The sequence below is a fragment of the Platalea leucorodia genome (genome assembly GCF_965183815.1).
Source record: "Platalea leucorodia genome assembly, chromosome: 1".
NCBI lineage: Eukaryota > Metazoa > Chordata > Aves > Pelecaniformes > Threskiornithidae > Platalea > Platalea leucorodia.
In genome coordinates, this window is record NC_138823.1 from 110,414,380 (window position 1) to 110,441,401 (window position 27,022).

The 27,022-nt window shown below is 43.8% G+C and overlaps 1 protein-coding gene across 1 annotated transcript in view; it reads right to left on the reverse strand.

Annotated features, from left to right (window-relative positions):
- Positions 1-171: 171 nt before the first annotated feature.
- Positions 172-27,022, reverse strand: part of VOPP1 (VOPP1 WW domain binding protein) — a 65,062-nt gene continuing 38,211 nt past the window's right edge. Inside the window, exons 2-5 of the mRNA XM_082337790.1 lie at positions 21,896-21,954; positions 6,632-6,709; positions 4,419-4,555; positions 172-682 (exon numbers count right to left, since the gene is read on the reverse strand). Coding sequence (XP_082193916.1) covers positions 501-682; positions 4,419-4,555; positions 6,632-6,709; positions 21,896-21,954 — 456 coding nt within the window. The 3' untranslated portion in view covers positions 172-500. The remainder of the gene's footprint in view (positions 683-4,418; positions 4,556-6,631; positions 6,710-21,895; positions 21,955-27,022) is intronic.

Here is a 27,022-nt window from a genome sequence, read left to right on the forward strand (position 1 = left end):
AAAAGTTGGTGGCCACCATTTCTGGTAAAAGCATTGCCCTGCCTCTTCTACTTCTACCCTCTTTCCCCCTCATTTCCCTTAGATGAGGGCATTTCTGCTATGGGGTTTTATGAGAGTGCACATCACTCTGGGGTTGTATAAAGAAAGAGCTGCTATCAGCAACCTGCCACAATGCAATTAAATCTATGATTGAAACAAACAATAAATAAAGAGAAAGACATAGAGGTTTTAAATATAGGTTTCCATTAAAAGCATTACAAAGACAACTTCTCTCATTTTGAAGACAAAGAAAAAATCCACTTCTACTAAAAGAAAAAAAAAAAGAAAAAAAATTTAAAAATCACCCCTTTGCAAGTAACTTTAATGAGGAAAGGTGCAGGGAAGGGAGGGAGAGAGGACTTGGAGAACTAGCAAGTGTTCAAAAGGGTGGATGCCCTCCATCTCGGTCATTTTGCAATGGCACCTTCTTCTCACACAGTCAGGTCAGAGAGCCAGAGTCCTCACGTGGAGGATTTCACCACCTGCTCGTAAGGGGGAGGTGGTGTGTTGCAGTAGGAAGGTGGGGGTGGGTAAACCGGGTTTCCTTGTGGGGAATTGGGCTGGACGTGGAAAGCCATAGCCATGGGATTCATCACAGGTCCACCTGGATCTGTGTAATACGGCACTCCAGGTTGTTGTGACCCTGAAAAAAGAAAAGGAGAGAAAAGGTATCAACAACAGCAAAAGCATCTGGCAGCAGTCGTGCTCTTCCAGGGCTTCTGCTCTGTACGCTCGGACAAGTTTTCTTAAAGTGTTCATCAGAGCAAGGACAAGGAGCCACCTGTCTCCCATTCCAGAGAAAACCCAGGCTGGCAGGACTACATTCACTTCTTGAGATTTCACCAAAATGTTTCAATTTCACATGCAATGGAAATCATTTAGTGAAACAAAGGGCACCGCTGCCCAAACAGCGAGCCCTGCTCAGTTCCCCAGACAGAAAAGCTGCCGTGCCTGCAGAGAGGAAAGGCGTGGGATCCCAGATGGACAAAGGGGTTTCCACTGCAGCCCTGACTCAGGTATCAAGTCTTACAAGAGGACTTCACAGGTTATTTTGTAATGCACTGGATCTGCTTGTATGCCAGAGTGCATCTCAAATAGATAATTTCCCTTCAAGGCACAATACAGCTAAGGAGTAAACACGTATGAAGCAAAAACCCAAGTTGAAGCCAATTGTGGCTGGCTAGCACAATGGGACAAGATTGCTTTGCACAGATTAAGTTTAGGAAATGATGTTGGAGCCTGCAGGGACAAGGAAAGGAAACGTACGATCAAACGCAAAATTCCTTAGCCGTGACACATGAGGAGTAACAGAGACTGCTGCCATGAGAAACAACAAAGGTGGCGTGTATCCCTCCGCAGACATCACAGCGGGTGGCAGAGGACGACTTAATGCAATTCCACCAACTAAAGTCACAGGTTGTCTCTATCTCAAGATGTAAATTAGTTTTCTTCTCTTTGTCTATTTAAATAAAGTTGGACTGAAAAAAATAAAAAATCATGGCTGACCAACAGGGTTTCCTCCTTTGGTGCTAGTCTGTTTTTCCTATAATGACACAGCTTCTAAGGGATTTTCCACTCAATCCTTCCTTTCCGTGGCTTAGTGACACTAGGACTCGGTATTGCCACTGAAGGAATACAGGCTTCTTGGAGCTTTAAGCATCCTTTAGTACTTCAAGCATTCAGGAAGGAGCTACGTACCGAACCCAAAAACGTGCCCTTACGATATTAAATCAGATGGGTCAAGCCATAAGGCACAGGGATGGAAACTGTCCCAGAGCCTGGCGTGTCTGCCTACGGAGCTTTGTTTGGACACTTGGGAGCAAAGAGGATGGAAAGCAGATCGGGAACACAGCCATTTCCTTTTTAACAACACAATAATTTTTAACACACCACCACAATATTTTTTCCTTTTGCTTGTCTGAGCGAAGAGGGCTGCTCTGCAGCCTCTCTTCCTTTGCCATAGCGACGAGAAGCCCTTGTTCTGCTTCCATGCATACCATCAGCGCACGGCTGCGGGACAGCCAGGCTGGGAACGGGAGCTGAGTCCTATCTCTCCGAAGTTTGAGCTAATACCCTCTTCTGTAACCTTTTTCTTAAGCATTTTGGTTTGAAAGTTAAATCCTGCCCAGCTCTGCATTTCTGCAGTTTCCATCTGCATGTGGAAATGAGAGAGGTTGAGATAGCTCACAGCAGCTTGCTCCTTAGGAAAACAACTGTTTTCATTAAAACTTCCGAGTATTATTATTGAATTTCAGGGGGGGCAAGTGTGGACACTTTTGAGATATTTTTTCAGTTCATTAAACCCAGCAGAAAACATCATCTGAATATCAACTTCCTTGTGGGATGAGCTCAGTAAGTATTTGTTAAGTGTCTACAAAGGGACCCAACCTTTTCTAGCACCTGAACTGCCAGTTTGGGGCTATGTAGGCCAGACCTAAAGTGAAAGACACCACCAGGTCTGCAAACTGCTGTTTGTAGGTGAGGTGTTGAATCCATTTTCCCAGTCAGGCCCACAGAAAAAGCACTCCCACCTCCAGGCTGCTGCTGGGATGGCAGAAGATGCCGCCGTTATCCCTGCAAGGAAGGAGGGAGATGGGCAAGGAGCCACGTGTCAGGGGCTCCACCTCAACCGTGAACTGGCTACTGCTACCAAATCTGGAAGAGGAGCTAGAGGAAAATGTGAACTTGGTTGATGAGTAATTCCCATTGCTTTTGCTGTTGAATATTCCTAGAATAGTAGAAAAAAAAAAATGTGGTGGGGTTAGCTCAGAGCCCAAAGCTTTAAGAAACAGTAATAACAGTCTGGAAGCAGGTGGCATAAGCAGGTCACCAAAGGGTTTGTGCTTATTTTATATTTGCGTTCCATGAAAAACTAAAACCATGCTCTAAAATTAAATCCGGTATTCGCCAATCCAGCCAAAAATGCTCCCTGTGCACATAATCTTGAGGTTATTTTTCAGGCTTAAAAATACAGTTTAGTTAGTTTGGCTCCCTCCCCACTGCTGAAAAATAAACACTCTCTGTGGAAATGTTTGTTCAGTCAAGCAGAAAAAAAGATGCGGAATGGAAGCCCTAAAAATCCCCGTAGGATTTGAAAAAAAAAAAAAGGGTGAATAAAATGTTAGTTTGTGTCTGTAACATCTTTTTATCCATTTAGACCTGTGAGAGAGAGGGGGCAAATGCATGTCTATGGGTTCATGCTTAAGGATGCAAGAAAGAGCATTTCCAAAGTCTGCACAAGGCATGCGGGTGTGCAATAGCAGGCATGACAGGGGAGAGAGCCTGAATGCTGCATCTCTGCACAACGCTCGTAGTCACCGCTAGCTAGACAGGGGTTTAGGACACTTTTCTAATGAGGCTGTCTTGATGCAGTCACAGTACTGCACAGAGATGTAGTGGTTCAGAAGACGATTTTTGATGGAGAGGTTTGAGGCACCAAATTTTCAGAGATCCCCCTTCTCATTACAAAGTATTCAGTTGTATTTCCACTTCCAAGCCAGTATGAAACAAAAACAAATTGCCAATTCCAAAAACGGTTAAAAACGTCTCAGTTTGGCCTTGCTGAGGCAGGGAGAAGACAAGCACCTGAGTGTGCACTCAGATATAATCTCAGCACTGCAGAAGTCTTCCAACTGGAGACAGCTGGATTTAAAATGCTTCCATAAGGCACAAACATCATCTGCTTACAGGTGAGTCTTATTTTGCTGGATTCTCCCAACTGGGACTATCTAACAGCCAGAGGGGAAGAAATAAGAAACTTAGAAAGCAGTATTGCCAGAGGAGCCATCACTAGGTAGATCCTCCTGATGTTCACAGCTATTACTGACCAGAGAGAGCGCAATCCGACTAACAAGGGGAGAAGGACCACTTTGCTGCAGAAAAACTGTAGCACAGAGCACGGAAGGCAAATCAAAGAGAGACGACTTGCAAGATAGCCAGACTGAGGAAGAAAAATGTTAGGCTTTCCTTCACCTCTGCCAGATGTTATCAACTGTATTTAAAACTCTTTCTTCATGTCACTGTTCCTTTCAGATATCTATCATTTTGTCTATGCTGCAAAGTGAGAGCTTGCTAGCCTCCTTCCATACATGGACACACAGCTGTAAAGATATTAGGAACCACAACAGAAGGGAACTGAAAGTCCTGTCATCCTGGGTTTCAAAATCACTTCTGTACACTGCAGCTGAATTATGCTATTTGAAAGGCAGAAGACTTCACTCACCACAGGAGGTGGCTGCATGGTTTAGTGTGGTGCAATCCCTTGCCCAAATCCCACAGTTTCCAAAAACCAAACAAACAAAACCCTCAACCCCACCCTTTTAAAATGCCTTGGCAAATGTAAGGAATTAGTGAAACTTGTTTAATGAGCAGTCTCTGACCTGATGCAGCGTTGACTGGTTGTCTGGTGTAAGACACGTTAAAAGTAGGTTCTTCTACTAGTGGAGGAGGGTACATCCGCCTTCGGATAAAGAAACCAGCTCCGCAACAGAACAAAACTCCCATCATCAAAAGGAACCTAGGTGAAGAGAAGCGGGAAGTCAAAACCCACCCGCATTCAGGCAGCTCTCAAACCCAGCCTGTCCACTGAGAGAAACAAGAGTGTCATCTAGCAATCATCAGCCTGTGACTTTTATCAGGGTTTCTTAAATAGGCTGTCTCTTGAGAGCAGGTCTATGTCATTTGAGATAGCACTCACGGGGCACTTATGGATATATTACGGACATCTTGAGTGATTAGTACTATTGTCCGATCTTTTCCGGCATGTAAAATACAAGTCTGAAACTAAAATGCTGTTGAACTTTTGGAAAGTTCAGGTTCATACCTGACCTTTGCCACCGGGATGCTGAACTGAAATTCCAGGTCAGTACAGTTTCAAACTGCGAATCTTGCACCCAAGCCTCACGCTTACAGCATCGAGGCTGGCCAGGAGGTTTGTGTGGGACAAAGAAGTATACTATTCTGCAGTTGCCCTTAAAAGAAGATTCTTAGATGGTCTTAAATTACTCAACACTGTAATTTTGTCTCCCATGGGAAATATGGTAGCTGGCATTTAAGCTCAAGCCAGAAGACTGAAGCATTCAGCACTGAAGAGGACAAGGTTTGCTTTGTGCTTCCTAGATGGAATATACATTCTCAAGGAAAAGAGCATTATTTTGCTTCAGTTCTTCTCCTCTTGGCTCCTTTTCCGACCTGACTAAACTGTCCTCATCATTCCCTCGCCCTGGTGCTGTGGAAACAGGCACATGCAGCGAGGGCACGTCAGAAGATTTTGTTCTTCAGACAGTGGCTTTCACTGTGTTTCCCTGATTAGTTATCAGGCATGGTAGTGACTGATGCAAGCTCCCGTAAAACCAAATGGTTCTTCTGCCTGTAATTGCCACTTCACTTCAGGGCCCTTTACTGGAAGACAATGACGACTGTGCTCTTTTGGAAAGGATGGAAGTTGGCCAGAGGCCACTGAAGTTGGCCAGAGGCAAGCTTACACACCATGCTTATCTCCTCCGGAACATTCCCAGGTGCCTGAGAGGAAGAGCGTGACGCTGCATGGCAGCGAGAGGTATTTCATGCAAAGGGTCAAATTCTGTACTTGTTTCTACAGTGGAAAGGAGAGCAGAAGGTGGTCCTGTTTCCCCGAGCCAATATTAATACATTCCCTTTTGGCAGCGTTCCTGCAAAGGATTTCTTCTGAACAGAAAAACAGAGATTTACGACGTCACCCCAGGGATTGAGATGCAGAGCTCTTCAGTTATATCAGAAAGGATTGCACAGTGAAATCCCACAGTCAGCTTCGGGAAATCTCAGTATTATAGTATATATCAGGCTTCTGTTTTTCGGTGTTTATTCGTTTCAATTTTGAAGGCTGTTTTTTTTTTTAAACGGTCTTCAAATTCTACATTAAAACACCTGAAATCAGGTTTTCTAGGAGAGCTTTTGCTCTACTGTAATGAGAAAGTTTTATTCAGGTGCTTTCTTAAATTCCTCTCCAAAACAAATTTACCTTATTTTTTCATTATGCATATAACAGTGATTAGTTTAAGCTTTATCCAGATTACTGAGCTGCTGGTTTCACAAGCTCAAATCTTTCTGCCTTCTTTTCCCTTGCTGTCATCTCCAGTGAAATCCTCATAGTCATAAATGTACTTCTCTTCCTTTTTAATTGAAGCCTCAATTCGGCTGGCAAGAATGTCTTAACCCCTGCCTAAATGCACAATCCTCCTTATACAATCCTCTTTTAAAACTGAGTGCCCAACAAAAATGGACATACGCTGCCGCATGGTAGTAGTTGGGACTGGCGTAAGGAATTCAGCAATTTTGGATAAAAGTGGGACCGCTGCCTGTACAGACCAGCAGGATGCAGAAGCAGGAAAGGTCAACCTGACACAAGGAACCTCCTTTTCCAGTGTTTTCTCACTACATCAGGAGAATTTTATAAACAAAAACCCAAAGTCCTTGCATTTATATGTAAACATATACATTACTGCATACTTGTACCTACTTTACTTTAAAATACTAGGGCTGGCAATACCCTGATTTAAGTCCTACAAACAAGACAAGAACAGGACAAACAAAATTCCCAGGTGCCCTGACCTACCAAAAATACCATAGTCGCTGGATAGAGAGAGCTCTTACACAGCATCTTGAACCACAGCAATCCTCATAGGAGCGACATCTGCAGAGAAAGAAAGAGAAAAGGGCGTTAGGGGAGTGGCTGTCACTCAGACCAAAACAGCATCCCCAACTCTGACGCCGTTCGCACCCCTGCCCGATGCGTTATTTACAACATCACCATGAGCCAGGCAGGCAAAGCCTCCTGGAAGTGTTCAAGGTAAGGCTGGACGGGGCTTTGAGCAACCTGATCTAGTGAAAGATGTCCCTGCCCATGGCAGGAGGGCTGGATTAGATCATCTTTAAAGGACCTTTCCAACCCAAACCATTCTGTGGGTCTATGAATAAGCCCAGACTACCCTCGGCTGGATAAAGCCGTCAATCACATGTACACATCCATGGCACAGCTCTACCACTATTCAGGAGGTTTTTGCATGTTATTGAAACTACCTTCCTATATACTTCTTTTAAAGCCACCTCAAAAAGACTGACCGTACTGTTTAAGCCTATATAAAATGACACGTTATAAAGAAAAGCAGTATTGCTGTGTTTTCTTTCACAGTAAATGAACACTGCAGACCTCAAACATGAGCCATTAGAGGTTTTATTCACTGCATCAAACAAGAATTGCAAGGTCAAAACTGCCAGATCACTCATTCTTTGCAAATTGGCAGCTTCCAAGCAGAGAGACCACTGAGTGCAGAGAAAACTTCAAGCGTACCATTATTTGCAAATTTAATGGCATTTTTTTGCTTCTCAGAAGTTGCACTGGACTGCAACTGCTAACAACTCCCATTATTTGCGTAGGCTTTCCTCTAAAAAAACCCCTCACATTTAAAATTAGTATTTCATATGGAATAGAACCGTTTTAAAGGTATTATAGCACCAACCACTGTAAGCACAAGGTACCATTTCACTAAAAGCTAGCACATACGTTAACAGCTACCTCTGAACAATTTCTATGGTAACTGCCATTTCCCACACCAATCAAATATATTTAGTAGGAAAAAGGACAGAGGTGACACAGAAACTATCGTATGTGACGGACTCGTATGAAAACATTCAGATTAGCATAACCGCATACCAAAAGAAAAGAGGAGGTTACCACAACCGGATCAATCTTTTTAAGGGTGTTCACATCTGTATGCTCAATGCACAGATTTAATTAAGCATCTGGTTTTGGAAAATTTGCCCAACTGCATGACTGTGCTCCCATATTTGTACGCAAAGCTAAAAAAAAAATCGATTGGATAATTGTACAGACAATTACACCTTTACACGCTCGATTAACAAGCCTTCACTCACAAAATACATCAAGTCACACAGGCTTCAGCCTCTAACTGGGGCCAGAGGAGGATGCTCTATGCAAAACAACAATAATCAGTTGTTTTGCAAGTGAAAACCATTACATGCTCTTCTGATGACAAGTAGGCAGGATTTTTTTAAGCAAGCCAGAGGGTCTGACATGATCAGCACAGCAAGGCCCATTAATATACTCAGGCACCCAGTCTGAGACTCAAGCACAGTAAGTTGCTCATGCCAAAAGACAAAACACCCACTTTGCCATCCCTGAACCTGAAAGCATCCCAATGTGCAACCTTTCTTCTTTAAAGCTTGCCAGGACCCTAACAACTGCTCCTACTCAAAGCTACCAGATCTCACAAAACTACTAACAAGACTTAGCAAGTCAGCATTAACTTGAGTCCCATCAGGACCAAGACATTAAGCATCCCTCCATGCTCCCCAAGTGGATCAACCCAACAGGAGCTTTCAAGACATACGTTAAATGCACGGACAGGATCAGGCCCCTCATGAAACAGGGTGGCAGCTGCTACCTTCTGTTAAAACAGTGGTCGCAATACCCCTTTTGCTCTTTAACACACTCGTGATTGGAGCACCTCATCCATGTTGATGGGCACTTGCTCCTTCCGCTGACGCTGCACAGCAAGGCCTTTTTAAGGCTTGTCAGGCCAGAAAAGCAGAGCCAGGGCCAGGAAAGAGAGCCCGTAAATCTAGAAGGAAGGAGGTGGAGGTGGCAACTGAACATCGGTCTCTTCCTTTGTGGGCAACCTGTGCTAGCAAATGAAAAGGCTTCCCACCCATTCCTGCTGCTCCACGTTTTAAAAGAGCCACATTCACATCCATGAAAGAAAGGGAATGAGTTCCCAGCATCACTGGGGGGCTGCTCTCTTGCAGCCTTTCTTGAGGCAATTAAGACCAAATTATAGAAGGATTTTAGGGATGTGAGCAGTCTTTATCTCTGCCTCCACACACTGGCTCTGTCAGCCCAGACACCTACACCTGACCACATGCGCGACGGGGAGCAGATGCACCAGGAAGGCCTCTGGCCCCAAAGCCATTTCCCAGATCAAGCCCCAAGCGCTGAACTTGTATTAAAAGTTAAAACTAAAACAGAGGGCCCAGAGAGGCTGCACGTACACCTCCCTCGTGCCCACCCTTGCCTCGCTTATTTTGCATCTGTTTTCTCCAGAGCTAGAAGAGATGGGAAAAGGCTATTTTAAAATATATAATTATGGTCGTTCAAACCACCAAAATTAAAACAGCATCTGTCCAGTGAGCGTAGTACCTGAATTTACTTTTTATTTTTAATCTCCAAAGTGTCTAGGCTGCAAGTCAGCACCATTTTTTAAGCCTCAGTGGCTCAGCTTTTCTTTCTGCAAAAAAGGACTAAAGTACCAGCTGGAAGACAGTAAGGCTCAACTGCCAAATGTTTATGAAGCTCCTGAGACCACTGAATGGCAAACAAACAGGCCATCAAAGAGAAGTTTCATCCCCTACACGGACGATTGCACTTTCAAATGGCTGAAAATGATGATGCAAAGGCTAGAGGAGTCTCTCACTACGGCTGTGTTTAGACAAGCTCCATTTTACAACGGCCAGTAAGCTTTCCGAGGCAACTCATCCAAGGCTAAGCACTGCCTTTGCTGGGTGGATCCGTGAAGCTAAATCAGTATCATGACTTGAGGGGAAATCCCTTTGAGATCCAACACTAGCAACCCTTTCACTTTTTACCCATAAAACCAAATGGGCGCTTGATTTTGCATGCCTGCGAGTAGGGACCCAGGTACCTGTATGTAGGTGCCGGGAATCAAGGATGATACCACAATAACAACCTGCTGTTTGTATTCCCCAGCAGCACCAAAAAAGACTGGAAGAACAAACAGCCCATTTGCTGATACTGCCGTCAGCAGAAGCTCTGCTGATCTCTTGTTCTGGATTCAATGAGCTACAAAAAAACAATACCACTTCTGCCAACATTGATCCCAATTACAAGAAAATTAACTTACTTACAAAAGCCGTATTTATTAGCAGGCAAAAGGCGACAATAAAATCAGCTCATTAATGGAGTAACACACAAGCTTAAGTATAATCAGTCTTTGAGGTACCATCTCTTATTGCCTGACAGCAAATCCCGACAGAATTAAGACCCTGTTCAGAAAAAAACAATTAAGCACACACACATGTATTTATTGAATTGATATACATATCCTTTAAATTATACTTCTGCTTTGGCTCTGCTTAACAGCAAAGGACTGGTTGCGCCCAGTGCCAGCTGAAGAAGAACGAGCTTTACTATCGATCTGAACTGGACTGAGCCCGTCTCCTACAGAAGACATTTCTAAAGCCAATTTTCCTCTTTCACACATCAACGAGAACTGCATTTCCCTAGGGCAACGCTTGTTTTATAGATCAAAATTTAACCCATTATGTAGGATAAGACATGACCCATTAGTTACTTGGCTAATCTGCAACTTCACCAAGCACAGTGTCTCTCTTAAAAACTGTCTGCAATGTGATTTATCATTTAGAAGGTACATCTTTTCATTCATAATTCAGTACAGTGAAATGAATGCATCTGCATGTCCAACGACTTGTACTGCTAGCCCACCAGGGAACTGCTGTGTCAGAGATCAAAGTTACGCTGCGTGGCAGATCACAGAGACAAGCTTTTTGTATGGGATCATACTTAAATCATGACACTGAACTTCTTTCCTTAATGGACAAGCAAAGCACAAAAAGTTTCACATAAGGGTATACGGTATGACCCAAGCCCCACAAACAAACCCTGTACTTGCATGTGTTCTGTGGATAATAACTGCTCAATGAAATGGTCCAGAAGCTCTTTTCCATTTATACCTGCATCTACGCAGCTGAACAAGTCCTTCCTTAGCAGAGCTGCTGCAGGAAAGAACTGCATCTAAAAATAATTCCCTGATAGGCACTTGCTGAAAACTGGAGAAATTAAAGAGGTAAAGCAAGGATTACAGTTTTCAGCAGACTGTATAGCCATAGTGCTCTGACAACATTCCCTGTCCTCACCCAACGTGGGTATTCCCCATCAACACTATCCCTTTGAAATGCAGGCTGCAGTGTTCTTAGGTTTCCTCTCTAGACTGTTTGCAGTGTGTGCCAAAACCTGCTTTAACATTTAAGATGTTTAATTAGCAACGTCTTTTGGAAGAGTGAAACAAAATATAAATTGTTAATCCACATGTAGTGGCAGAAACCGTACTGTAGACACAGGGACAGAGGATGGGAGGGTGAAAGAAAACAACAAAACGCCCACAACAACAAGACACAGTAAACTGCATGATTTCTAACCAGTGTCCTGTAGACAAGCATGACTTTGATTCCAAAAAAGGCTGCATGCCAGTGAGAGGTTAAATGATTGCTGCATGTAAGGTCTATGAAGCAAACCGGGATTCACTGGAATACAAGAAGCACCGGCAGTTTTTTAAATGGGAGGGAACCAAAGGGAGCCAGGAAGTCCAGTAAAGGAGGGTGTAGCAACAGATCAAAACTAAGAACAGAAGAGAAAGATTTTGGGGGGATGGCTAGTAGCATCAGATGAAGCTAAGGAAGCCCCAGCTGTGGTCCTAATACTGGCCCAGGCAAACGAGCAGAAGGAGAACCACAAGTGCTCACAAGAACTCAAGGGATGGACCGCTGAAGACCAGGCCACCCCCAAGCAGACTCAATGCTGAGTCCTCAAAGCCAGAAGGCTCAGGTCTGCTACCACTGAACAGATGAAGGCAGACAGCTGAAGTGCGCATATGTATGTATTTGTTCTAGGACAAAAAGTAAAAAAAAAAAAAAAAAAAAAAAAAAAAAAAAAAAAGTATTTAATCTGCTTGGAACTCAGCTGCCAGGATACAGTGATGCTGAACAGAGAAAAATCAAACAAGTCACGAAACCAAAAGCAAAACAAAGCAGGCAACCGCCACAAAGTGGCTAGGAGAAACAATTCTGATGAAGCTCAGAGTCTTGGCTGTGCTATGAATGAGGAGTAAAGCACTGAGTTCAACAGGACTACGCTGCCACAAGACCCAGAATTAGAGCTGAAGGATGAGCAATGATGAAGAGGATCAATAGAAGGTGTAGCAAGTAACTGAAACAGAGGGAGTTATTTTTCTACCAAGTTTATTTCACCATTGATTAATTCATTTCAGATCATTCTGTATGTGCATTTGCATCCTTCAATAAAAGGCAGTTTTCAAAGCAAAGCCATTGCCTGTACTGCTATGCAAGGAAAGACCCAGGTTATTGGCTGCATACATGGGGAAGACCACCAGACAAGTGGAGGAGCTTAACGCTACAAGCATGGTGGAGAGGTTACTCCAAGGAATCTATTTTGCCACAGCACCCCAACGAATATGGAAATCAAAACACAGAGTCCAACTCTGCACTCCGGAGTCCCACCTAGAGTAACTATTTCTGAGTCCCGAAGTGGTTTAATCTCTCTCCAGAAAGACACTGCAACACAAAGGCCACATCCCTCCATCGACATTCACTTAGATGCTTGAGGAGCACTAACACAAGGCAAGGTCTTTGGCTGGTGGAGCAGAGTGATAGGCAACATCTGTCTTCCAGCCTTGGTCTTAGAGCTGGTTGCGCCTCCTTGGCACGTCTGCCTACATGGCCTAATTTTCAGCAGGGACACAACTCCACCACAGTTACCTGCAGTCATAGGTTCTCAGCACCCAAAGGCATTTATCTCCTTTTCTTTCTACATAGCAAAGGTCATCCCATAGCGCATGCAAGAACAGTGCCTTGTAAAATGAAGGTCTGATTTTGGCGAATATATAATTATATATATAAGAAATATAACTGCTTCATAGACGAATGCAGCCATGACCTCAAGTGGAACATCTGTTCCACAAAGAAACGCTGCCGCTGGTACCCAGGAGAGCACTAGAGATGTAGTTACCCAGGTACTTGATAAATCACTCAGCCCTTAACTACATAAGAAAACATAAGGCAAAAAGGAGGGAAGGGGCTGTCAGGTCATTTTTTCTACAGAGCAGAAACAACAGGGACAGAAACAATATTTGCTCAGATGAGATTCCTGTCTGCTTTGACACAGCTAAAATCTCCTACAACGAGACAAGAGACTTGGCTCCTGTCCTTCACACAGATGTGAAAAACAAGAGCAGCCAACAGGTGAAAATGGATTATTTCTCAATTACTCTTTAGGTGAAGAGCCTATGAACACCCTCTGTGTGCAAGAACTCAGCAGAATATGGTAAATCCTCCCCCACTTCTGATGGGATGAGAAGTATTTGCTCAGCTGATCCTATCAAACTGACCCTTCTACAAACCTTCTGCTACCCAATGGCTTGCCATAACCCCAGCCCTCTCTTCTCAGACCCCAAGAGGAAAGCCACCCTACAGAGAGACTCCCCTTGTTGTCTGTAAAGGCAGCAAGCCTCACCACATGGCTTTCTGGCCAGCACATACCCATATAGAAGTTTTCTCTGCTCCTCCTGTGGCAGAACCTACCAAGAATTTTGTCCAGCGGCAGTATACGGCACCTTAAGTTGCCATTTTTCAACACAGGCTGCAGGCCTTTCTTTTGCAGAACAAAGCGGAGAGACAGCATAACTTAAGGCTCTGGCAAAAGTAAGCCATAGACAATCGGTATGATGAGTTTTAACTTTCTGGAGGTGGAACTGTAAATTTCTTATACCAAAAGGAATGAGGACTTCTGGTTAATCATCAGGCCCCTTATTAAACACACGATTAGCTCTTCCTATCTCAAGCTGCTCCCAGAGGGCGAGCAGTCCTACTGCATCTAATTGCTGCTTTGGGAGATCATAAGCAATCTGCTGGCAGGGGGCGATGGGTGTCCGTGAATTTGCTATCTGCCCGAATTTAACATACTAATGCATAGCAAATCTTTTTTCTTCACCAAGCCAGTGCAGGATCACGCACAGAGAAGGACATAGGTACTAATGGCCGACAGTTAAGTGCCACCAAGTCTTTCACAGGGTCTCCGTATCCAGAAAGGGTTAGAAGCTTCAAGATGACTTTGGGGTCAAGTGCTCCTTGATACTGTCCCCTGGAGCTCAAACCAGGTACAAGCCTTCCTGTCCCACCGACAGGAAGCCAGAAGAAATTGCTTCTCAGCCTCAGATTAGGGTTCTTGCCCAGGACACGGAGGAGTTAACGCTCTGATGAATATTTTAAGTCAAACAGCCCCAACAGGAAAAACTCATGATAAGCCACAACTGTGGTTGTTGCATCCTCTGGAAATGAGAGAGGGGGTGGGACTGGGTTCCCTCCTCCACCTCAGCCAGAGCAGACAGGGTCTGCCCCCCTCTCCTCCCTCCTCTCCTCTCTCAGAATAGGCTGCCTATGCCTGGTCAGCCTCCAGCTCCAAAGTCATTCAGAGCTTCAAATCTCAAATTAGGTCAGTCACCTGCTTGATTGCCTGTGAAGGCTGAAATATTAAATCCCCTCTCCCCTCCTCAAGACTCACTCCTAGCAAGTTGAGTTCGTTGTTAATTTGGTAACCTAATTCTCCCCAGGTTACGCATCAGACAACTGATCCATTGAAGCAAATTCAAGTGTTTGGCAAGGCATCTAGCGGGTGGGTGATTACAGCAGTTGGGACTACAACCTCAACAGATCCATCAACATCAAGCGAATCTAGTCCCTTACTTGAAGCAAGGAATATGCCACCTTAAGGGCACAGACTATTGAAGCTAGTTGTGATGTTTTGTACCCTTATTGTTTAAGGCCACAGAGGACCAAGCAATGGTGGTGGGTTTTTGTTGCCTTTATACACAGATGGTCTGATAATTACTGCTGTCTTCCTTCACGCTACAAACTGCGCACTTACGTTCTTGCGTTGAACTACGTATGCGAACAGGCCCTTCCTGTGGCTGCTCGCTGCTGAACTGGTGGCCCTGGCCTGAATCCAGGTCTCCGTTTCTGTACGGTGCCAGCCATTCAAGGTGCCTGGAAGCGTGCAAAACTATTACGCTGCCCCCCCTCTCCCTCCTCCGTGCTGGCTTCAAATCAAATGGAAGAATAAATCAACAGCTAGATTACTGCCCTAAGCACACACCTGCTGACACTTCACACGGCTGTAATTGCAATGGGAAAGCTAAGTGTATCATCAGGAAAGCCAACTTAATTAAAAGCAGTAAACACAACAGGATGTAGAGCACAGAAAGTAGCTCCCATCATGCAACATGCCCTGTGTCTAGACTGGGGGGGTTTCCCAGCCTCTTGTACACACAGTGATGGAAGTGCTCTCTAAGCTATCTGAATAACAGCGAGAGAAAAATCGCTTTTTATTGTTTTCAGCTCAGAATGTTTTGCAGGTTCTTGGTAATGCGAAATATTATTATTATAGACTGACCACCAGGCACATAAGGACTTACATTCAAAACCCAAATGAATACAACTGTGTGATAATACAATAAAATGTAATCTGCAAAGGAAGAGAAGTGTGTGGAAATGCACAGGAAATTTATTTCAAAAATGGTGAAAAACCACAAACAGAATACAATCAGCATTCTTCTCCAAAATAAGAAAAAGAATCTACCATTCCCATGTAGGGCAGGAACATGTTTTAAATGTGAAGAATAATAACAAACACTGCTTGTTTAGGTTTACATTAATGTTCTTACACTAATTCTAAATGAAAAATTAAACAGATTTAATCAACATAAATGTGTACACATGCAGCTGTCTGCTCTGTGTAGTACACTGCTTTCTACGGCAGAAACATATTAGCCCAAAAATACAGCACTTCCATCTGCACATGCTTTTAACATTAATTCAGGTCCTGCTTCAGATAACAGGAATTAGAAGAGGCTACAAGATGGCACGCCCCTATGTTTCTTCTGTTCTTCACACATTTGGAAGCAGCAATGGTAGCATTTTCTTCCAGAGAAAGTTTCCATGTTTCTTTCTGGAGGTCTTTCACCTAGTAGCACAACAGTGACTAGTCAAAACATACTTATATAGGGAACCCATGGCTGAGCTCCAATGCAAAAAGTCAGTGTTCAGGAGGTGGAAGCAGGCACAGGCTACAAAGGAGGAGTTTAGAAATCACCACATACTCAAGTACGTGCAACGTCAGGAAAGCCAAACCTCACCTACAACTGATACTTGCAAGGGACAAGTGCAGCAAGAAGAGTTTCTCCCGCTACGCTGGCAGTGGATGGTATCTGTGGACAAGCTGAGAGCAGATGATGTCATCTACCTCAACTTCAGCAAGGCTTTCCACACTGTCTTCCACAATATTCTTGTACCCAAGTTCAGACATTATGGTCTGGACAAGCGGACAGCTAGATGGGTAAAAAAAAAACCGGTTGGATGGTGGGGCCCGGAGGGCAGTGGTCAATGGGTCACACTCTCCCTAGAGAGTATGAAGTAATTGCTGGTAGTACCACAGAGGTCTGGACCTGTCCTGTTGACAAGCGTGTTGTTGAAATTGGTGATAGAATACTCTCACCAAGTTTGGAGATGGCACCAAACTGGGGGTCAGACAATGAGCTCAAGGGCAGGGCTGCCACTCAAAGACCTAGACTGGTTGGAGGAATGGCCTGACAGGAACCTCATGAAACTCAACAAAAACAAATGCAAAGTCTTGCCTGTGGGACAGATAAACATCTTGCTGGCTGTGGAGCAGCTCTGCTGAAAAGGCTCTAGGGGTCACGGTAGACAGCAAGCTGAACATGAGTCAGCAGTGTGCCATGACAGCAATAAAGGCCAACAGCATCCTCGACTGTGTCAACAGACGCCGAGCCAGTGGATCAAGGGAAGTAACTGCCACCTTTTGCTGAGCACTTGTTAGACCACATCTAAAATACCACATTTGGTTTTGGCATCAGTAAAAAGAATGAAATTGATCAACGGGAGCGAGCTCAGCAAAGGGCCACCAAGATAGTCAGGGGCTGGGGCACTTACCCTATGAGGAGAGGTTGAGGGACTTGGGCTTGTTCAGCCTAGGGAAGAAATGGCTTCAGAGGGACTCAAGAGCAGCCTGCCAGTACCCAGGAGAAGGTTACTAAGCAGATGGAGCCAGGATCCTCCTAGTGGTTCAGGGTGGGATGACAACAGACTGAAACAAAAAGAGGTTCTGATCTGGTATGTGGAAAAACTTATCCACCATGAGGACAGCCAGGTAGCAGAGCACGTTGCCTGGAGAGGTTGTGCCATCTTCTTCCTTGGAGTTTTCCCAAGACCTAACTGGTCTTAAAGCCCTGAGCAACCCGGTCTGACCTCATGGCTGACCCTGCTCTGAGCAGGAGGCTAGACTGGAGGTCTCCTGAGAGCCTTCTCACTTGAGTTATCCTCTGATTCTCTAATCAGAGTTAATATCTTCCTCACTGCTTCTTTTAGAATATCACATTATTAAAAAATTCAATAGACAACAATCCAACAGCATGAGCTGAAATAACGTTAACTTAGTACCGGAAAACATCAAAACTCTTTTCTCCCTCTACGTCAGCCAACGCCCTCCCTGTGAGCGACTACTTCACTGACCCAGTGACATCAGCCATGGTATTTCCATTGCTTTGGACACGTGCTTACCACTCATACTCAAAAACATTTGAGCTGCTTTATAAACATGCCACAGAGCCTGGAAAGGAGAGGATTAGAAACATTCAGGTTCTAGCATCTGGAATTTATCACCTCATTAAAAGCTCCAGTGTGATGGTAACTAGCAACAGAAGGAAAAATAAACAGAGAAGACCTATAGGATTGGTCAGTCATACTGGGGAACATACTTGACCCTGCAATGAGGGGGACATTCACAGTCATTCTAATCAAACTACCACTCATCAGCAAAACATAAGGCAGCCTTCCCTCTAGTATTCATTCCCAATTCAGAAGTGGGGAAAAAACAACTGGATTATCTTAAGTGCTGCTGGCATCTGCATACAGAAGAGGTGATTTCACAATCTAATGCATTCACCATATCATTATTCACATTATTGCCAAGTAAGAGAAGTATCTTGACCATCTCTTCTGCCAACCATCAGCACTTCAGGTACATCTAGAATAAGACTGAGCTGGCTTATTTAAGTGAGAGTAGGATGAGGATCCTTGTAGAGGATCAGGAGTCAAGTCTGTTGAGACAGCTTTAATTCTGAATTGCTTTCTGTACATCCACACAAGGAAATGTATGATCTAATTCTTTAAGCAAAGTCGGGATAACTTGGCTCACTGCTTTTCCAAAGGATAAGAATTAGACTCCGATGACTAATTCCTTTCTCCGCTTTATATTTGTTCACTTATTTTTCCAGGCCACATAAATAAACGTTTCGCTGAAGCAGAAGGAAAGTATTTAACTGACAGTATCTTGTGACACAGGCAACTAGGACATGGAGAAATGGTTGGTATGGTTAGTCAAGTAAGTTAAGAGCAGTCTTGCAAATTTCTCTGTATCAACAGTAGAAGACCAATGCATGCCTCTCAAATATCCTGGGGAGCTTTCCATGATGGCTTCTGGTCTGAAATAAGCGATATCTTAAGTCAATAGATTCCCACAGCAGAGGTAGAAAAGCTTGGAAAATTATCAATTCCTCAGTCTAGCCTTAAGAAATGGAATTGCATTTGGAAGAAACATGCTTGAAAAACTAAAGCTTACTGATGACCCATGAAGGCTAGAACAATTACGTCCACTGGAAAAATAATTTAAAGATGTACTAATACCATTAACTACTTGGACAGAGAGATGTTATCACTAGTTCTGTAACACAGACCGCCAACCTTTGCCCTAGCTGTTAATACAGAAAGCATAACCAACAAGTTTTAAGAAAGCTTAAACATCTCTAATAGCTTTTTATTTTTTAAATAATTACACTGGAAGACAGATTGAATCAAAACCCCAAAAAAACTTAAGCTCCAAAAGAAGAGCAGACATATCACTGCAAGTTTTACCCCCCAATCTAGCTGAATTTCCAGTACACTTATTTTGGCACACTGATTTCTTACCCCATGTTCCTCTTGCTTAACAGACACAGAAGAGATAAAGCATATGGACATGCCAGTCCAGGGATGCCTTGGTCCAAGCGTGCCACACTAGATCTGTGAATAGACCCGGGACTTGGTATTTCTGAGCTGACAAGCCAACCTTTTCATTATAACACAAAATGTCTCCAAGAGAGACATGACATACTGTCAGCATGGGACTGAAATCACAGGGAAATCATTAAGAAGGATTGCATTGCTGGGTTTCCTAAGTCTCCAAAGATAGTCTCAAGACCAAAGGACAGAATACATATGTTAACTGGGTAGAAAAAAGCTTCTGTCAGAAAACCAGTGATAGAAAAGAATGGAAGCTATTGCGAACTCATTTGATTAAATATATCTACTTTTTATGGACCGTTGCTCCAGAAATTGTAAGATAAAATAAAATTCATTTCACTACAGCACATCCCATATCTAGATTTGCACAGGGGAGACACTCTCAGGATGAAGTTACGTATTATGCCTTTAGAGGATTTAACATCTAACCATATGCTAGTGGAGAAGATCCTATTCATGCCTCCTCCCCCACAATATGCAGAATACTCCTTTCCTCCCATTTCACCAGTGTTTGCCAAAAACCGTACCACGCTGATTCAACACCGACTCGAATGTGCTAAAATGAACAACTTTCTGTGGGATGAGCAAGTTGAATTAACTCAGTGAAGGGTCAAACAAGTGCCAAAGCAATGGGACTTCACCCTAAGATAATGAGATTGGTGGTGTGCCGCTCTTCCACCATACAGGTGTGAAAAGATAGCACAGGTAGGAAGCAGCTGGGGATCGTAGACAGCAGAAACTGAAATTGCAGAAGTAACAATGTAGGAAACCCCAGGCACCACAGACATCAATGACCTTCCTATCGTTTTGATGCATGCCCCCTTTAAACCTACTGGGCTCCTATGCACTCAAATACCCTCTCTCCCCCTCCCTTCCACATTTCTTTACTTGTCACATGTTATCTATCCTCTGAGCTTTACCATCCCCTCAATCCTTATTGTCTTCCCTTAGGTTTCTTATTCCCCACTTAAACTCATAATCGTAATAACAACAATAGCATTAACGTGACACTCATCACCATTGCAACAATCACTGAGCACACACATCCCACCCCTTTCCCCTTCCTTTTTCCATTTACGTACACTATCCAGGAGACTGGCAATCGCAACGCGTTTAGGCAACGACTCGGACAACAGGGTGCTGCAGTAACTACCACAAACACACACAACTACTAGTAACAGTCTTCTGATTGACCTGACATAGTCAATATACAAGTGTTCCCTCCACATTAAAAGATCTCCCAGACCAACCAATAACCCACCAACACCATAGCCCCTCTCACAACTTCCTTCCTTCCAATGTTCAAAGCTGTGTGCAATTCCAATTAACCTCTTTGAAGGACTGGAAAATAAACATACTGCTTTTCTACAAGATACTCCATTTCAGCACACAAAGAAAACAGTAAACTAGTTACCAAAAGGAAACCAATTAGAAAGCAACCTTGCATGCATCAGATCTATTGCAGAGAGCAAGTCTCCCCTTTGTACCCCTTGCTTTTGCAGGATTCAGTATGTATTCACCTGTGGCATGAAGAGTCTGAGCTAACACCCAATATCTAAGTAGCCACCTCTTCGTATTACCAAGGGAGACAAACATTGGCTGCGAAAGCATGTGGGCAGAACCGTAAGCGAACACCGAGGTGATGATGAATAACACACTCCTGAATGTCTAGGTACAGTGGGATTTTCATAATTTCATAACATCCCAGCATCTTCCCCACATTGCAGCAAAACAAAATAAAATGTAGGTGGAACCAAACTCCTGTTGTTATTAGCACGCAAAGAAAATGAACTTATTTGAATTCACCCATCTGTTCTGGCCAGCCATTCATGAGTAATTCTCAACATTTCAGTCACCTGAAAAAAAGACAGTGAGTTCTAGGCACAAACACTTCCTAAGCAGTTAATATTCACGATCACAGACGATTAAACCATACCATGTTTCATTCTTTCAGTGAGCTTTGTTTCTTGCCTGGCTTCCTGGCTGCTTTTTGTCTCTAGCATTTCTCTCCTGTTTCTGGCAGATGAAATGGAGGTGGAGAAGAAAGGGGAGGAAAGTTCTCGGGTCATGTAAGGATTACAGTAATTTCCTATCCTTCAGCAAGGAAGAGTTTCAGGGAACAGATGACCTAATGCTGCTACCTACTCCTCCACCCCATTTTTTTTTTTTAAACTTATGTTTACAGGTGTTTGCAATTCCAAAGTTATACAACACAGGGACAAAGTTTAGTACATTTATCTTCTTTCTGCCCCTAAATCCACAGGGAAGATACCTCCCACCCACGCATTTCTTCCGCCTTTTTGTTGTTGCTGTGGGCAATTTAAAACAGAGAACTGCAATTCAGAGAGATCCTCAATCATGCACCTACAGGTCACTGACATTTGTTCACACCCAAGCCTGATGTGAATGTAGATGCCACTCATCAAAAGGACAGTTATGCCACGGATAACAAATCATCCCAACTCCCTAAATTAAACAACAGTATTAGCACAGGGACAAACTTACTTTCAAAGCATTCTTGGTATTCTGCCTGATTACCTGCCCTTGTTCAAAACAAAAGGAGAACTGTCCTTACATGGCTCTACTCTTATTTCAGAAAGCTGAAAGGAAACATGAGCTGTTTAAGATCTTGCATTTTGTTTTCAATTGGAAAGGTTCCCTGGATTAGGTGGTGAAACGAGTCTGTAGACTTTTTTTAATAAGGAGAAAGGGAAAGAGATGGGACACAGGAAAGGCAGGAAAGGAAAGTTTATTGCATCTTCATTTTTAGATTAGAAAAAGTCTCAGAAAAGTTATGGAAAAAGTATAATTAGTGAAAGAACAACACTCTAAGAGCCTACAGAATCTAATTCTGTCTTGCGCACGAGAAAACGCAAAAAGGAGAGAGATGACTACTTACATATAATATGTAGGATATAATCCTTCAAAGTACCAGCAATGCTTTTTGGCCTCCGTACACTACAAAGAAAAAAACCAGAGTATTAATATTTACATAGGACAATGTACAGTTATAAATACAAGCATAGAGTATTTATAAATACTGTGACTTTGAGCAATTAGGAAAGGTTTATATTCCCAAAGATTTCCCAATTCCGATACACACAGCAAGCGGGAAGTCAGTTCATGTGAATGGCAGCGTGCCCTACCAGGGTTCAGACCCCTCACGCAGGGCTTTGTCTGTGGGGCCCCGTAGCTTCCCCCGATTCACGAACAAAGTCAGTACGTTCAGTGCAGGCGGAGGATCCAGCTGCACGTGTGCCCTGGCAGAACTGCTGTCTTAAAAGGCCACAGAGAACTTAAGTGCCTATAACCACGGATGGGCTCTTAAGAGACCTCCAAGGCATAACCAGTCTGATGGCACTATGCATACGACTACACAGTAAATTCAATAATTGCAGGGAATTATTCACCTTTCTGGAAGTCTCTGGCATACAGAGCCAGGCTCAGAAAGGAGCAGAATGGAGAACCCATCCATCCCATCTCCTCTTCCTACAGCTTGGAAATATCTCAAGTGTTCATTAAAGCACCGGGGAAAGGAAACTGCTTTCTGCAGCCCAGGGGTATTGTTCTCTTTTGCAGATTGCCAGCGGATCCTTGTTAAAGGACGGCGACAGGCATTTTCTCAGCATGTGTGTGCAGGCAACGTGGGAAGCGCACATCGTTACGGGCACTGCCAGAGTACAGACGGCAGCTCAGAACAATAGCGGCGCTTAAAAAAGAAAACCAGATGTCAAGCCCAAACTCTATATACAACGCACAAAATATTTCTGCATATCCCGCTGACATCGCTAGCATAAAATGCCATCTTCATCGCAGATGTACCTCCCGGAGCTCCACCACAAGCTGCATTATCCGATCACACACAGCCAGGGTGTTGTGGGACACCCTCCGCAGAGCAGCAAGGAATATCTTGATGGGGTTTTAGCAACAATTCTGTCTGCTGCTCACGCCTGACACCCAATGTCAGAGAGCGCTCGGCACACCGGTGGTGCTTGGATCATCCTTCATGTTCACTTGGCAGCTCACCTTTAAATAATAGCTCGTATAAGTTTATTAGCCTCCCCGAATCCCAGAATACTAAATGAATCCAGTTAAGACAAAGACAAAGTGTTTTTAGATCCCCGACTCTCACTCCTCATGAATAAGAAAGGCTGCAAGCTCTTTAATGAGCATCTGATGTGCTAAATCACAGACAGATCAATTACAGCCCATGAAGACAAACTGCTATGGATTAAATTGTTAAGAGCGGTACAGAAGATGGGGAGAGATGGAGGAGGAGAAGATCCGTGCGATCAGGCCTTTCCACTAGTACAAGAGGCTCACACCAGTCTCCAAGATGCACAAGCTTTAGCTTCTGTTGAAAGGACCGGAGCTTTTTCTTCGGGATAAACACAGCTGAAGCCTCATTCCCCTCTCAAATCGATGCCACGGTGCAACCAGTATATGCAGGAGGGCTCCATAGCTGCTGCTGGAGCAAGCGGTGTTCAAAGATCCATCTCCACATTTGGCTGTTCCCCTTTTTTTCCCCCCCCTCTCCTTCAAAGCTTCCAACTTCTTAACCCTTCCTTCCAAATATTTTCATCAGCTGGCTCTTTCCTCTTATGCTAAAATTAGAAATATGTCAAGTTTCTCTCTGTAACACCCTGCAAACATATACGCACTGTAAACCCAGCAGGTCTGCTGCCGAGTCAGTGAAAAATACTCTGGCTCTTCACCTTTGAAGGCTGCAGATCAGCAGGCCCTGGCTAAAATCCCAGCACCTGCAGGTCAACCCCTTGGGAAGCCTCATTGCAGAGTCCAGCTTGGGGTGTATGCTGTTAAAAGTTTTTCCTTCCTGCTTCTCAACCAATATGAGTCACCACTTACCTCAACAGCCTTAAAGCCTTCGTCAGTCTCGAGCATTTTAATTGATGTTTTCCCAGCAATGTTTCTGAGCACGTGGCGCCTGCCCACCCTTTACAAGTGTAAAGGGGACATTTATATTCAGCACTCATTCCGCTTGCCCTCCTCCCCGTATTTTAATCCACTTTACAAGTTCTAAAATGAGTTGGGAAGATTCCTCCTTCCCACATCTCCCAAGCTGTAAGATTTCTGTTTCTGCCTCTTAACAATTTTCTGTTTCAGACAGCCAATATGCTTAGTGCTGTCAGAAGAAAGGCTCCAGCCTGGGAAAGTTTTGCAAGTAACAGCTCCTTCCAGCTTACAGGGCTTAGATACCTGCACTAAAAATCCTTCAGTGCCTTCAGACTTTGCTTTTATATGGGCCCTGGAAGAGCAGGTACCAATCCTGATTCTGCCTTGTTTTAATATCACAGCGCTATAAATACCGCATGGCAGTTGTTCAGCTCTCCTACACTGGGATTGGGCAAACAAGCAAGTGGACCTCAAATGTGAGCAGCACAGCCGAATCCGATACAGATGACATGTCAGACAGATTTACGCACGCAGGGCAAACCGCTGCGGTCCCTGCTCGATTAAAACTCCTACCGATCTCCATGGCAACTTTACGCCAGTAACCCCCGACATAAAGCGGGCGGCTACTAACCACCATCTCTACTGCTGGTTAGCAGACCTTACAGGAATTCACTGCCAAGAATAAGATGAGAATGTCATTACCTCTAAGGATACGAGCCTCTTTAGCACTCAGGTACCAGAGAGATGAACGGGGTAGTCAGGGCACAGATTAGTTTTTCCCCATACCACACACATCCTCTGAAGCAGGCTATGATCATCTGTCTCTTGCCAAGATCCAAATTATTCTTCTGAGTGGTACCGGCCTCTCAGTTAAGCTGGTGGAGAGCCATACGAGCATGAGAGGGGACGTACGCTGTCAACATCAAGCTCTCATCCTCACAGAGCCTTTGGAGGATGATGTCCTTCTACTTGTTTGACACTATTAAACCCTCAAGAAACCGCAGCTGGCGGCAACTGGCTGCAGTCCGCAAAACAGCACAAAAGGAAGATTACTCATATTACTGCAATACAAAAGGACCTCAGACATCAGGGTTCGTGCCCGCTCCGCTAGCTCCTGTACAGAGACGGGCTGTATCTCAGAGTTACTAACAAGCATTTGTTCATGTCTTTAAAAAGCCATTTACCCGTTCACTAAAAGCAAAAAAAGTGTGTTTATGGTTTTTAAACTAAGCTAAGGTACGGCCCTGCTGATGTTTTCAACTTTTCTAGGAGAAGGACTCTGCACATTTTGCCTATAAAATTCCTCCTTCTATGTCCTTTAAACAGTTTGGCACAGCTATAAAATATAAATACAAGAGTACATTCATATTTTAAATAAATGATGCAGGTCTAATTGGGTATGCATATGTAATCGTTAGAGAATTAATGGTATGTGAATTAGCCAGATGCTTGAATACATTCCTTAAGATTGCATATTTGGAAAGAGGGAAAAAAAAAAAACCAAACCACAAGACTTGGTTTTTTGTTTGTTTGTTTTTAAATAAATCAGCATCTGTCTTGTAGCCTGTTTTCTTTGACAGACTGCAGCAACGCAAACTGCAAGCCGTCCTTTTCTGTGGCCTCTAAATTCATTCAGGTTTTCTTTAAGAAAGGAAACGTGCTTCCTGCCACAGATTGAAACTGCAAATGTTACTGCTGCTAGGAAGAACAATGAGAAAGAGAAGTTACTAAAACATTAACCAAAGACTGGTTTTGATCACACCATAAAATACAGAACGCGAGTACATATGTATGCACATGGTGTGGGGGAAGACAGAGCCGGCAGCCTGCTCACTGAATGTCGGATGGTACTCTACGGATCATTAGTTATGCTTTGCAGGATTTGCAGAAATACTATCTCTAGCAGGAATATCCTCCACATTGGACATCATTATCTTTCAGTCCACAGGACAGTAAAAAGAAAACAGATCTGATCAATTAATTACTCTTTGCAATCAAGGGAGCAGTAGATTCACACCCAGCGCTTTTATTGGAGGTTTGGAAAATAACAATAAAGAAGTAAAAACAATTACAGCCCCATCTGCAGATAGCAAATACTTTCCAATACGAGTACAGTCCGTTTTTGTTACTGGTACCAATGAAAAAAGCAGCCTGCTGTGGACAGACGTGTTTGCGGAGGGCAGGGGGAGGACAATTGCTATCTGTATGCTGAAGGGACATTCAGAGCGAGTTTGTGACATCTGCTCAAAGCCAAATTCTGTAGGAGGCACAGGTCTGCTATCGATCACAAAGTCAATGAAACCCTACCTGTTATCAGCAACCGAGGGTGTGGCTCTTTCTTTTTAACCAGACAAAAAGCTAGATGCTACACACAATTTCCATTATGTATTACAGTTATAAGGATCCAAATAGGTACATTCAGAAGGGAAAAAAAGCAGGAATTTAACTGAGTGACCTGCCATACTGATGTGACAGAAATGGCTCCTAGTATGCTGGGATGACCCACTTAGTGGCTGTCATCTCCCCTTCAGCTGGCTATATGCTACATGTTAGTAGGGTGCAAGTTGATCCAAATGTCATTCCTGTGGCTACAGCCTCTGAGGCTCTGCTAGGATTAATTCACAGATGCACAGGAAGAAGAGTTAAAAGCATCTAAGACATGGAACAAGGCCTCATCATTTCTGAGCTTCACACAATCCTATTTCAACATACACCCAGAACCCTGTCTTCCACACAGCTACATCAAACTAGCCATTGAGGAAACGGGAAGGACAACACCTTTCTGACCATATGGCTCCACAGCATCTGAGAAACAACTGGCTATGCCTGCTGCCTCTGTTACAGAAGGCCTCTTGCAAAACTCCGCCATACAGATCTTTTCCAGTTTTATTAGTCGCTGCACCTGGCAAGTACTCGATGGAGCCCAGACAAAAGGATGGGGCAGTCTACAGTGCAACTCCAGACTAAATAATCAGTTCCAGAAGGCACATTATTGGCTAGGAATCACAATGTTTTATAGGATCTGACCTTTAAAATTGTATCAGTTTTCAGAACACTATCCATTTCAGTGCCTAGACAAGAGCTGAAAGCATTATGGTACAAGCTGCTCATT